This window comes from Octopus bimaculoides, chromosome 14 (assembly GCF_046866305.1).
Source record: "Octopus bimaculoides isolate indiv1 chromosome 14, ASM4686630v1, whole genome shotgun sequence".
Lineage (NCBI taxonomy): Eukaryota > Metazoa > Mollusca > Cephalopoda > Octopoda > Octopodidae > Octopus > Octopus bimaculoides.
The window spans coordinates 4,907,881-4,922,608 of NC_142941.1; the positions used below are offsets into that span (position 1 = coordinate 4,907,881).

A 14,728-nucleotide genomic window follows, 5' to 3' on the forward strand; every position below is an offset into this window, starting at 1 on the left:
GTCCAACCCATGCTAGCATAGAAAATGGACTTTAAATGATGATGATTATGATGATCGTCATCATTCTATTCATCAAATTTCGAGTATTATTCAAGGCCTCACACCAGTACAACATAAAAAATGACGTTTCTAACGGCTTGTTTCAACTCTAGCTATATCCTGTCTCCTCATCTTTTCACTGAAGACATGATATAAATATAGGAATTATATGTACAATTATTGTAGTTTCAGTTGCTCTCTTTATTGTTAAGTTTACGTGTTTATAGCAAGACGATGCAATTTTGAGTTATTCGCGACGCCCTGATTTTAGCGCCTCAGGTGACCGTCTAATTTACGAAGTGCATAGCGCCGGTCCTGGTTATAAGTTGATTCAAATTTTTCGGTAAAATATTCTGTTACTAATAACATAAACTCACTGCGGATGTAATCCCGTTAAGCTAAAGCCATCATGGAGCTTTAGACTTCGATACTAATCCCTCCTTTTTCTCTTATATGACAAATCTTAAATAAAGTTCAAGAACGCATTAACAAAATAAAAATATTTAACTTATTCTTGACGAAGGCTGGACAATGAACTAGATTGGGACCCCGGCTTTTTCTTGAAGTCTGAAAGCATCAAATGTTGAAATCTGCAAATGTCGCGACATAGAATATCGTCGAAGTCTAAATGAAACTGTCCCATTCTCTGAAGAAGAGTTCATCGTTCAATCCCGCCAACGGCACACTGACATGGATAATGTCTTACAAAACTTTATTGACCTGATTTTTGTTTAAACTGACCACCACCAGTCTCCCCGAATAAAAAAATGTTTGTCTTTTACATGAAACAATATTTGAAACCGTATCGATCGATGTACGTGTCCCATTAGGATTGACTGGGACTTTGCTCTTCTATGTGGTTTTGGGACAGAAATAGTGGGACATCATCTGCTTAGGATGTGAAAAAAAAAAAGAAGAAAAAAAGAACAAGATTATCCAAGAGTAAAGGCCTCGTGAGAGATATATCCTCCTAGACAACACTTGTGGCCGACTAACTGTAATATTTACTGTAATATTTATACTATGTAATTCTCTATGTTTATATTATTGTGTGAATATTTCAATGTATTTGTATGAACAGACACACACACATAAATATGTACACATACATATTTCCACTCAACTCGTCTGGCATGACAATTATCTCCCTTGGCAAACATTTTTCTTTCGTTTGAAATTTGAAAACAATGATTTAAAAAACAAGAAACCCATATTAAAAGACTTTACAAGAAATACGAATATCAAATTCATGGATGATATTTTCCAAATGAAACATTTCGGACTGTTCTGTGATCCAAAACAGAAAATCCGGCCGGAACTTCTTACGTCTTGCCACAGTTAACTCCCCTGACTCGATGATGGCTCTCTTTGCTTTCCATAACTGTTCAGTCTTATTTTCGAGACATTTTGTCACTTGTAGACCAGACAGAGTCGTTGTCGGCGGCCTATCCACCCCCATGTCGGAGTTGTGAGCTAGAGAGAAAGTACAGCCGGGAACAGAAAGTGTCGAAACCAAAGGCCTGCTCTCCATTCCGAGCATTTACAGTCGACTGGGGGGACGGCTTGCTCTAAGTACACAGAGACATTCATCCGAAAGGGTAAGTGCCCTGACCATTCACACACACACACACATTACTTGATCGCCTACACACAGACACATCATCTCACTGTACCAATATATACAGAAACACACACACCAACTACAGAAAGGCAATCGCGGGTGTATTTCTATAGTCGTGTACATATGGCTATAGAGAGATAAATTCACACAAAATTGAACATATGCGTATGTATATATGTATGTATATATATAATGACATGTATTTATGTATAACTAACATGCTTATTAGTTAATTAAAATCAATGATGAATTAACATATGTGCGTGTGTGTACGTGCGTGTATGTGTGTAAGCATTTGTACTTGTGTCTATCAAAAATGTTTTCATAAATATATATATATATATATATATATATATATATACTGTGTATGTTTGAATTTGCTGGCTTTATATGAAATTATTTAAAAGTTCATGTGTAATGTGTGATCAAGCGGTTGGCGCGGGGTAAAAAAAAATAAACAAACAAGTGAAACTGTAGCTGCTAATGAATACATCCATATATATGGGTGTGTATATATATATATATATGGAGCTGTCTACATTGTTTGACACCGGTCCGACGACAGGTCCAATTACCACCACTATCATCATTATCATAATTAAATGCTCTTTCTTACTGTCTGCTATTTTAAGTCCCACCATCCATTCATACGTCCACCCATACACCCACTGCACTTTGTGTCAGTTCAAACACATCCACCCACTGCTGCTCTCTCGCCATTTACTGAATTCTTTTAAAAGTCCGTTCGTCGTTTTTAAAACAATGGTTTTTGTCTGAAGACACTAAAACACAAACACACACACACACATCTACTCAGTCACACGTCAGAACGCATACAGGCATTCGTATAAATCTGTATTCACAATTTAATATACACACACAAATTCAGTTTAAATATATATATATATATATATATATATATATATGAATGAAAGAGAGAGCGGAAGGTGGGACACACGCGCGCCCGCACGCTCATACATTCAGGGAGTGGGAGGGAGAGAGAGAGACGAGCTAGAACTGGAATGGCCGTCAGTCCATTAGCGGCGATATATCATCAACCTCCACTACCACCACCATCATCATCATCATCATCATCATCACCATTTACTGGACTGAAGTAGAGGAAGTGGGAGGAACAGTTTGCCTTCCTTCATGTCCCCCCCCCTTAATCACTGTTCTCTTTTATGAAAGTAGCCACCATCACCACCGTCTCTTTGTCTTTCTCTCTCAGTCCACCACACTGCTAATAAATTGACATTTCGTTTTCTTGTTGGGGGTTAGTCTATGTGTCTATGTATATATTTCTGCGCGCGCGTGTGTGTGTTTATGAATAGCTATAGCAATGTGTATTCATTTAATACACCTTGACAGTCGGTTTTCATCTACCCATATCCTGCGATCCGGTTTCAATCCTCAGCTACATCATCTTTGAACAATCCAAATCGCATTTTCCCACCACTTTTACAAATTCAACAACCATTTTCCCTCCACACTCCACATATGTAATGTATGTGTGTGTGTAGACGCAATGTTGAATGCTTACAAATAAGTTTTCTCGGTGTGTAAAGTACGTGTGTAGAGCAGCGAGTATAAATATCTCTCACCTTTATGTAGGGGGTCGGGGCTGGGGCCTCTAGAGTTCATTGACGCAGCCTCGTCCCAGCCCTTCCCATCCGACCAATTAAACTTTGATAAAATCTGAACATGGTTTTGTTTATCTTTTACTTGTCTCAGTCATTAGACTGAGGCACTGTCTCGATGAATGTCTAGTCGAACAAATCGGTCTCAGTACTTTTTTTTTTCTAAAGCCCATTACTTATTCTGTTAGTTCTATTTGCCGAACCGCTTGATGACGGGCACGTAAACACACCAACACCGGTTGTCATGCTGTGGTGGGGGACAAACACTGACATAAAGACAAACAAAAACACGCACCTATCTATTTGTCTATCAATGAATATAATATATATACACACATGACGGGATTCTTTCAGTTTCCGTCTACCAAATCCACTCACAAGGTTCTGGTCGGCCTAAGGCTATAGTAGAAGGTACTTGCTCAAGGTATCACGCAGCGGCACTGAAATCGGGAGTACGATTACCCTGTTGGGTTCTGTGCATCCCCAACTCAACTCTGATAAGAAAACACTTATCATAGGCCGTGCCCATCCAGTCTTTTGACAGTCTCAGTATGTTTATTTTTATTTTTCCATGTTGACCCAGCGTAATTTGAGAGATTTGCCTGCTATTTCTAACAGATAGAGCCACCATGTAGTGACACCCTTGTTGTTCACCTATAAGTTTTGAAGTTGTTCATGTATGTTGCAGTTTAACCCCCCCCACCCAGTCGCCTGGCGTTTCAGCCATAACCACCCCCAACGATTTCTCTTGTATATTCTCTTTTTAAGATGTCAGGGTTTAATACGAAAGAAATTCGGCTCCTATTTTAGAAGACCGATCCCGTATATATGTCTCCCTCGCTGGCTTGATGCCTGTATTTACATATTAACTTTTAGAGTGTTTGTTCAACTTTTGGAATGGTTGTTTTCGTAATCTTTTCCGCCTTCTGGTATCACTTGTAGTGAGTATGGAGTTGTATTATGGATGGACAGTGGCGGACTGGCTAGGTTGCCAGCTTTGGCCGATGGCAAGTGGGTCCCTTCGCCATTAGAATCCACATATGGGGAGGGGGCCCATCCCCTCGAGTTTGGGAATTTTTTATTCACTCCTGGAAGGATGCATTATTTCAACCTGTCTGTGTTTGTAGACAGTTGAAAAGAATACTTTAAACCAAAAAAAAAAAAAAAGGAAAAATTAAATGATAGCATTGTAGTTGCGGGTGGGCCCCCTTACTTTCCTGGCGACCAATATTTTTAGACCCAGTCCGCCACTGTAGATGCATGTTTCTTTTTAATTGCCAACCACTCGTTCATCTCTCTCTCTCTCTCACACACACACACACACACGGCTGTGTAGTTTAGTTTCTGTTCTCTCTGGCAATACATACACACACACATCATGTATGTGTGTGTGTATGTAATGTGCATACATCTGTTTATGTGTGTGTGTGTGTGTACTAATTAAACAACTATGTTGTCTGTATGTGTGCTGCATGTGTCGATGATGATTTTATTCAGGTCTTCCCCTGCTTTCCCCACCCTTAAACAGTCTGTAATAAGGAGACATCTATTAACTGTCCCTACTGTTACTCTGCTCCGTCCTTCGCCCCTGTCCCTAACCACTCTCTCACCACGCCACTGACCAGCCTTTGTCCGTCCTCTTCCAGTTAACTGACCTCTCGTAACTGTCTAAACAAGAACCTGCTAACGCCACATTTTTACGAGTCACCGAGGGAGCCTCAACCCAACCACTCGATCTACTAGAAATAGCAGTCCCAACTCCCTCAAAATTGCCGTCTTGAAAAAAGGATACATTGGATAATGGGAGCCTTGGTTCCCTGCATGTAGTAAAAAGAGGGGATGGTTACGGCTGGAATACTTTTGATCTGAGGTCTGATGGATCGAAGCTGACCGAAACAACATCAATCATGACACCTACAAGACAGTGAAAGAGCTTCTATGTGGCCACTCAACCTGCTAGAAATAGTAACCAATTCTCTTTCAAGTCACACTCTATCTCCTTAAAGAAATGGAAGTACACATTGGACAATGTAGTCATAAATATACAAAAATGACTGGATGGTCACTGCTGGAATGTCGTTTGACCAGGACAGACCTAAATAATAGCATTCACCTAAACTTACTCCACAATCGTCTTCAGCCACTTCTTCAATTAGTGAAGGTTGATTGTATATGTAGTAATGGGGAGTTCTTTCATTACATTTGTTTGTTTTTATGTCTGTTTTTTCCATCCTGGCATGGGCTAGATGAGTACATAATATTGAGGTATTGTTTTGCAACTGGATGCTCTTTCTGTCACTGTCATGCACACATTTTTAAGTAAGGGATTTCTTATTTCACATATCTTTGAAAGCATGAAGCTAATGGACAGTTTGTTGATAGAAAATATAACAAGACTATCACCACATGTTGCTTGCAGTTTTTGGAGAAATATGAAAATAAACAAATATGCAGATGCACATGCATTCACACATGCGTCCCTTACTTGAACAGCACATATGGATCATGTGAGCTACCAGCAGTCATCTCAGAACTGAGCTCTGATGGTCCACAGCAAGTTTTATGTCCTTACTGTGTTGTTGCATTTGTATTTGATGGCTCGTGAAGTTTCCTTGTGAATTTTGTGGACCATTTTCTGTAAAAAGTTTAGCATTAATATCACTTCGCTAGAGATCAGAAATTGTATCCATTTGTCTGCATTGGAAACAATTCCTCTTGGACAAGAAGACCCGTCTTCTACCATGCCTGCTGACCTTATCAATTCAATTCTTACTTCACTGCCTCCCATTAAACTTTGTATTCATGATGATGATCATCATCTTTTAACTTCCACTTTCCCTGCTGGCATGAGTTGGGCGGTTTCACAGGGGCTGGCCAGGCTCCTATTGTCTGTTTTAGCTTGGTTCTTATGGCCGGATGTCCTTCCCAAAGCCAATCACTTTAAAGAGAGTGCTGGGTGCACTTACGTAGCACTGGCGCAAGTGCGTTTTATATGGCACTAGCACCTCTCAGCTGGGAGAGGGGATGGGGCCATGGGCATAAAGGACATGCCAGTATGTATGGATGGTCATAATTTTACTTAGCTTGACATGCCTTCTCAAGTACTGCAAATTGCCACAAGTCATGGTCCCTTGTCAAATTGCCATAAGTCCGGGTCCCTTGTCCCAAGTATATATATAATTAAAATTAATCAAAGGACATACTAAGTATGTCTACCTGCTAGAAATAACAGTCAAAACTCTTATTTAAATCGCCAAAGTACACTGATAATAACTACAGAAATCAACCATCTGAATGCAATCTCCCAACGTACATTCATGGGTTGGGTGAATATATTAATGACATGGATTTTACAGCCAGATGCTCTTCTTGAGTTGAGAATTTGCTTCTCAACAGCATGATTTCATGTTCAGTCCTGCTGTGTGGAACTTTGGGCAAGTGTCTTCTATTACAACTTTCTTATGTGGTGCCGGCACAGGTGTCTTTTACATGGCACCAGCACGGGTGGTTTTTATGCGAACACCAGCATCCGTTTCCAATATTTTTTGAAAGGGCATCTGGTCGTAGAAAATCTGTCTCAGTAAACTCCATCCGACCCATGCAGTCATGGAAAGAGGGTTACTAAAATAATAATTGATATGTATATAAGCAAGCATATGTGTGTGTGTACAATTATACTTTTATACAACAATCTGTATTTGAGATTTGCTCTAGCCTTCTTCTTCTGTCCTGGTTTAATTTTCTTCCTCTTTCTTGCTTACTTGCAGATGGCAACAGCGTGATGTCCAACTCGGCGGGAGATATGAAAGACCAAAGAAAGCCGTGATGCATGGCTGATCATTCGGGCGAACAACTAATATGGTGGCTATTCAATGTTGTCTGTGTATTAACACAGAGGGGATGGGGAGCCAGGCGTGCCCTCTGGTGATCACATCCTTCTAGTCCCTTACTGGTTCATGATGACACCTTGGCTTGCGGGGTAAAGTCTTTCTGGCCACAACGCAACACTTCAGTTGCGCCCAAGTTTTATTTATGTCCCAACAGCAATAGTAGCAACACAAAATAATACAAAAATAACAGTTACAACAACAATAATAATTGAATAATAATAACAATAATAATTATGATGCCAGTGGTTATTCTCCTATTTTCTTACTACCTCTTTGTTTAGGTAACGAGCTAATGAACTTGATATTGCGGTATTAGATATTAGCATGCTTAATTGTGAGAAGTGGCTCCTTTTAATTAACAAATAAATTGCTCTATCGTGCTGACATCATCAATATCAGCTGTATTATAGCTATACATACATTATATATATATATATATATATATATATATATATAGAGAGAGAGAGAGAGAGAGAACAAGAGAGTGTGGCATACAGATTTGCAATAACGAACCATCCATCCAAATTATAAGAAGTAATTAATTACGATGCTAACAATATCCATTGATATTGAATATAATTGCAGTAACATAAACTAAATTTGATAAAACTGCAGTGGTGATCGTGTGGTCTCTGAAAGCACTATCAATCTCAGTCTCCTTTGAACGGTCACATTAGCTGTGATATCACTGTCTGCAAACACTAAAACAGTTATTGTTCCATTTGATAACAATTTTAGATATATTCTGCCCTGTATCTCGATGTCCACAGCACTGATTGTAGTGATATCAGCTTCTGTTAAACAATATCTTTGAGACAATAACACCAGGTCTGTCATATAAACTTCTACAAACAATGAAACTCCCATGGTAATAATGTTATTTTAACAAACATCAATACTATTACATACCACATCAAACACTGCATCATCATTATTATTATTTAAGTAATTATTATTATTATTATGTAAGGAATTATTATTATTATTTAAGAACTTATTATTTAATATTGTAGGCCAGTTAATTGATGATATCGTTATCATTATCATTATTATTTAACTTGTCATTGCGTGAGAACACACGATGACAAACCGATTTTGCCGGGCTCAATAAAAAAAAAAAAACAGAAACCAATCAGTCAAGACTTGGCTGTTGACAAGACCCTTCCCTGTCCCTTGCCTGTTTTTATTATTATTATTCACTGTTCTGTTAAAGAATGGAATATTCTTTAATAATCTAGGATAATTGTTAACGAAAGATGATGACAATATTGTATGAGAACACGAACAATATTGTTACAAAATCTCCTAAATGTTTGCAATTAGCGACCCTGTCAACATATTTCTAACAGATGTGTGGTATTAAGACGAAAACAGAGGCCTCGTTAACTCCCTACCAGCAGACGTTGTGTCGAAGGTGAAGTAGAGACTCTTGTGAACACACTTTCAAAAATTTCTTTGTTCTGAGAACTAAAGCAGTCCTTGTTACTATGCACTTGACAGATCTGTATTGTCTGCTGCTGTCCTGGCATGAGGCCGACATCGTGAAAATAGGGTGTAACAACCTCACCTGAACTTCAGTTGTCAAACCCAACAACAGCACTCAGGGGACCTAACAAATAAACTGCAAATTAGGTGCGTTTGTGTGTGTATATATAATATATATGTATATATATATGCACATTTACACACATAATATATTTTCTTTATTTTATTGAGGTTCTTTTTGCTGAGTGCAGTTAAGAGGAACATCAGCAACTGCAACAACAATAACAAACACTACACTAAGTGTACCTAATCTGATCTCTCTCCTCCCCCCGCCACCACCACCACCCTCTTAAAAGTCGTCCCTGGGGAAAGAAAGGTTCGTATTAGCAATTATTTTTAGTTTGTCTCGTCAAGTTAAGGCTTCTTCTTTTAACGACCCACCCCTAAACACTGACACACACACACACAGTTTCTTTTCTTTTGTTTTTGCAGTGTTTTTTTTTTTCTATTGTTAATTAAATTTTGTTTTCGTTTTTGTTGACTGAAAACTGCTACTACTGCTACTACTGCTACTAGTATTCTTCTGTGACTAGTGCAGACGTTAGTCAGTCAACGTAGATGCTTTAATTGTATCCAGCTCAGTGTCTCGCTGTTTCTGAGTTCAGTTCATACCTGGCTACAGGGAGCAACATTGCCTTTCATCCCTCCAGGGTCGATCAAACAACCACCAGTAACATATACCAGAGTTCAGCTGTATATGCTCCTCCCCCACTAAATGTGGCTGTCTACCTACTGAAGGCAAACAAGCAGCTTATCATTATCATTATTAGTATCATCACCTAACCTACAACAAGGTCAGTATTTGGTGCCCTTGGCCACAACACAAAGCCAGGGTTTGCCCATCCCTCGGTAAGACACTTATTGTCATCAATATTATCCTCAACAGTAAGATACGTTCATACTTTGCTGCCAGAATCATTACTTTATTATTATTATTATTATTAATTACTCGTCAAGTGTAATTGACAGCTGAGCAAAACGTCCCATCTCTGTTACATTTCTGAGTTCTTGTCTTCAGAAGAACAACAGTGATTCCTGTCACTGAAGCCTCTTGTGTTAGTGTCAGTTCAAGACAATAGAAGTCGTTAATTAAAATAGTTAGATAATTCCATATTTACTGAAGACAATCTTAAGAGTTTCCAGTTTTATATTTGCTGGGATTTTCCTGCTTTTGAAAGACAACAGGAGATATCACATATATATTAATTTATTAGCTCACAATTATGTCTGAGTAAAGGTGACATATTTTTTTAAAAAGCCAATATAGTTTAAGAAAACCAAGAACTGAACTGAACAAAATAAAAGGATTGTTTTAATTATAATTAATAATTCTGTAATTATAAATAAGGTATTTTAGGCTATTTAACTAAGGGCAGAGTTCTCCTATCTCTTCTTCAAGATGTGTTCTAATTCAGCTGTACAATACCCTCCCATTACAAACCATGTGAACTACCACGCCTGCAGTTTAGCATACTCTCAGGTCGGCATCACTCCCTCCTACCTCAGTTATAAGCAGAGGTATATCGAAAAGAAACCCTATAAATGCAATATCTGCCGTAAGCGGTTTGCATTGAGAGCCTACCTGAAAAAGCATGAAATGGCTCCTGAGGCCGGCAAACATTTCACATGTATGTTTTGCGGCAAAGCTTTCCCGGAGCGTGACAAACTGCGTAATCATGAACGTACTCACACCGGTGAGAGACCCTTCCCTTGTGAGCTTTGCGATATGGCTTTTGCTCAGAAAGACAAGTTGAAGATCCATCAACTGACTCACACCGGCAGTAAACCCTTTCAGTGTACCATATGCCACAAAGCCTTCTCTAGAAACGATAAACTTAAAATACACACCCGTTCTCACACAGGAGAGCGGCCTTTTGAATGCTTAATTTGTCGTCGCGCGTTCTCTCGCAACGACAAGTTAAAGCTGCATCAGCGGTCGCACACGGGTGAAAAACCATTTGAGTGCCCTGTTTGTCAACGGTGTTTTTCACGCAATGACAAGCTGAAAATCCATGAGAGATCACATACAGGTGAGAAACCGTTTAGCTGTGGGATTTGTCAGAAAGCTTTCTCTCGTAAGGACAAGATGAAAATTCATGAATTCACACACAGTGGGGAAAAGCCATTTAGTTGTTCGCTTTGCTCAAAGTCCTTCTCTCGCAAGGACAAACTAAAATTGCACGAGTTTACGCATTCAGGACAGAAGCCTTACAGTTGCGAAATATGCCGCCGTGCATTCTCTCGCAACGACAAGCTGAAGTTGCACCAGCGCACACACATAGCCAGTGCCATGGGTACAGAGGAGAACAAGATGAACAAATGCGACAAAGATTGCACCATGGCTGCTGCTACTGCACCACCGCCACCGCAACGATGTAACACTGATAAACACAGCCAGTGTCACGCAGGGAACCATGCTGTCACCACACTGGTTGCATCTGCACCAACTTCGGTGCAGTCTTCGTCTATGATACCAACACCAGCTGCATGTTCACACCAAAGAATGCCCTCTCACTTGCCACATCTGCCACAGTTACCACCACTCACCCTCAATTCTCCTCCCATGGCTACGGCCTGCTCTCACCAGATGTCGGCTTTGAACAACTTCAACTGGAAGAGGAATGTTCCCCCCATGACGTCTACATGGACTACAAACTGGGGTAACACCCTCAGCGTGCCGTCCTACAGCATCGGACAGAGGAAGTGTGAGAACCAAGAAGCAGTACACAGCATTCAAACCTTAATGCACTAACTGACAACCCAGCCTGCCCTCTGTGAGGCTTCTCAAATCTGACAGTAAACTACTACATCATTGAATGTTGGTAGCTAACCACCCCAGCCAGCCAGCTATGCCCTGCCACTACCTGTGGCTCGGCTGTCCTAATGTCTACAACATGAACAACTCAACTCTGTATAAAAACAAACCCACCCTTAATCGACCAATTGTAATGATTTCACCATTGTATATGTCTCCAGTCAATAAAGTCTGATACCCAGTGGCTCCTCCCCCACTGGATACAGCACCATTTTACCAGCATTAAAACTGACAAACCACTGATCATGTGTGTTTACATACATACATATATGTTTTCTTTTTCTATTATTAATAATTGGCAGAATTTATAGAGTGACTCTAGGGCTGCGGGTTTTGTGTATTGGCACAGAGTTTTAATAAGTGCCAATACACGGAAAACTCTTGGCTTTAGAGTTGCTCTCTAACTTTCACTGATTATTAATAATAATAAAACAAAAAATATATGTATGTATACTCATGTTTTGAGTTCTATTTTCCTATTTGTATCACCAAACATATACATATATATACATATATATATATATTTGTGTGTGCGTGTTTGCATGTTGTTGATCTAGGTCAGTGTTTCTCAAGCAAAGTTCACGTGACCCCTGGGAGTCCATAAGTGATTGGGGGTGGGGTCCATGGAAAAAATGTTGCTTTATTGCAAGAAACAGCTTGGTTTGTTTCCCTGGCATTTTGCATAGTTCGACCTACACAAGTGAATGGGTGAAAAATGAAATGGGAATTTGGAAAGAAGTATCTATAAAACTAGTTTTTAAACATCGAATGGCTCTGGGGGTCCACCAGAGTAAAATAGTAACCAAAGGGGTCCATAGACAAAAAATGGTTGAGAACCCCTGGCCTGGATCAATTCTACCAACCACTGATCAAACATGAGATGGTCGTGGCTGTTTTGATTGTGACCATCTTTCCTTGTTCTATTGAGAAATAGTGTGCCTGGAATTTGCAAGAAAGTATGATGTGATTTGAAAGATATTTAGCTGTTATTTCTAGCATGTCAAATAATCACCTGGCAGCTCCCATTTTAAGCTCATTAGTGTGTATATAGTGTATGTCGTCGTTGTGAATGATTGTTGATGGCAGGTAGGTGTGAAAGACAGGAGTGTTGCTGCTAGGACTTTGGCAATTTTCAGAGAGGCAGAATTATTAAACAGACGCACACAGGGAGTTATCTATCATTACGAGATGAGCTTCTTTTGGTTTCTGCATATCAAATCCACTCACAAGGCTTTGATTGGCCCAGGGCTATAATGAAAAATACTTGCCCAAGATGCAGCACTGTGGGACTGAACCCCAAATCTTGTGTTCGGGAAGCAAGCTTCATAACTCCATGGCTTTGACTGCTTTTGCTAATTGTTTTAGGTGCTTAAATAGTTGTGAGCAGATACAGACACCATTTTTGGCTTCATAACCCTTGACCCAGCAGAAGTTGGAGGGAAAGTGAGCTGAACCAACACTCAGGCTAGTACCCATTTCAGCTGAGTGGATGTTGAGTGCAGTGTGATACTCAGCTGGATGGAATAACTGGATCTGTGGATAATACTCATTGTTCAAAGGACAGTCTACGGAGCCAACATGGTGGCCTCTTGGTCTGCTAGAAATAATAGCAAATCTCTTAAATTACATTTTGCTGTCTTAAACAAAAAAGGACACATTGGATCACTCGATTCACTATTTTTGGAAAAAAAGACAGGATGGTCACTGCTGGAATGTCTGCAGTTAGACAACCTATGAGGGTGTCTCTTTGGAAAATACTCAGCTCTACTAAAGATTGAAGTCAAACCATTCCCTACTTAGAAAAAAAAGAAAGACAGAAAGGTTAGATAATAATCTGTGAGTCATTAAATGTTTCACGAGTCATTAGATAATGTTATGTGAGTCACTAGGCAATGTTAAGTGAATCCTTAGATGCTGTTAGGGAGTCATGAGGTGCTGTTACATGAACCATTAAATGCGAGTCATTAGAAAATGAGTCAAGGTGGGAACTATCATGTGGTCGTCCCAATCTGCTAGAAATAACAACCAGTTCTCTTCAAATTGCACCCTACTGCCTTGAAAACAAGAAATGCAGGTATCCAGGATACCGTGTACTTCTGGAAACATTCTGTCTTGAAAATTAAAACTGGATGGTCATGGCTTGAAAGTCTTTGCTTGTAGTAAGTCTGTTGAACTGGGACTGGACATCACTGTTTTGTAATACAGGTATGAAGGCCAGCAATTGTTAGTGAAGGGGTCAAGTTAATGTAATCAAACTGGTGAAAAGAAGCTGTTTATTGTAATCACTTCAGAATGAAGTCTGATAACAATAACCCAATTGATGATATTGGTTTCAAATTTTGACACAAGGCCAGCAATTTTGGGGGTGGGGAGGGGCATAAGTTGATTACATCGATCCTCAGTGCTCAACTGGTATTCCTTATTTCTTTTACTGACCCTGAAAGAATGAAAGGCAAAGTTGACCTCGGCTGAATTTGAACTCAGAATGTAAAGACATGAAATGCTGCTAAGCATTTTGCCCAGCTTGCTACCCTTAATCCAAATGATAATATTAAGCAAATAAAGAGCACAGGTCCCACTAATTTTGATAAAAGCTAATTTAACCAGCAGCAGACTCTCTGTGTTCTGGGTTCAAATCCTGCCAAAGTCAACCTTTCAGTTTCAGGATCAACAAAAAATCCCAATCCAGGGAGTGAATCGGTAGAACTGATCGGAGACCTTGTGGTATTTGTTCCAGCTTTTTGTGTTCTTGAGTTCAAATCCTGCCATTGCCTACTTGGGTGGTAGACTTAATCCATTGCCTTATTTAACATCACCACCAGGCACCATGGATCCCTTCGACAGGCTCCATTCTGTTGCAGTCACATCAGGTCTCTGGTTCAGGGATACCTCCTTCCCTCCCTCCTACCTGTCCCCTAAGCCCTTTAAAGAGTCCTGGACCCTGTATTTCCTCCTCATTAAAAAAAAGCTTAAATATTGATGGTAAGAAGCTCGCTTCCCAATCACATGGTTCCAGGTTCAGTCCCACTGCATGACACCTTGAGCAAGTGTCTTCTACTATATCTTCAGGTCAACCAAAGCTTTGTGAGTGGATTTGGGTTGACAGAAACTGAAAGAAGCCCATTGTATATATATATATATATATATATTATGTAAAACAATTAGGTTTGGTTCTGTG

General features: G+C 39.7%; 1 protein-coding gene across 2 annotated transcripts; it reads left to right on the plus strand.

The window, feature by feature from the left end:
- Positions 1-1,352: 1,352 nt before the first annotated feature.
- On the plus strand, positions 1,353-11,764 carry LOC149132599 (uncharacterized). 2 transcript variants are annotated; one of them, XM_089363211.1, is made up of 2 exons: positions 1,353-1,637; positions 7,068-11,764. In XM_089363211.1, exon 2 carries the CDS (start codon positions 10,135-10,137, stop codon positions 11,485-11,487), a length of 1,353 nt encoding a protein of 450 aa, XP_089219337.1. In that variant the 5' UTR covers positions 1,353-1,637; positions 7,068-10,134; the 3' UTR covers positions 11,488-11,764. The 2 variants fall into 2 exon arrangements, with proteins under 2 accessions (XP_089219337.1, XP_089219338.1); XM_089363212.1 differs by lacking the exon at positions 1,353-1,637 and adding an exon at positions 1,671-1,825.
- Positions 11,765-14,728: the final 2,964 nt, after the last annotated feature.

Coding starts and splice junctions, on each gene's coding strand:
- LOC149132599 (XM_089363211.1), top strand. CDS start 10,135: ATGTGTTCTAATTCAGCTGTACAATACCCTCCCATTACAAACCATGTG.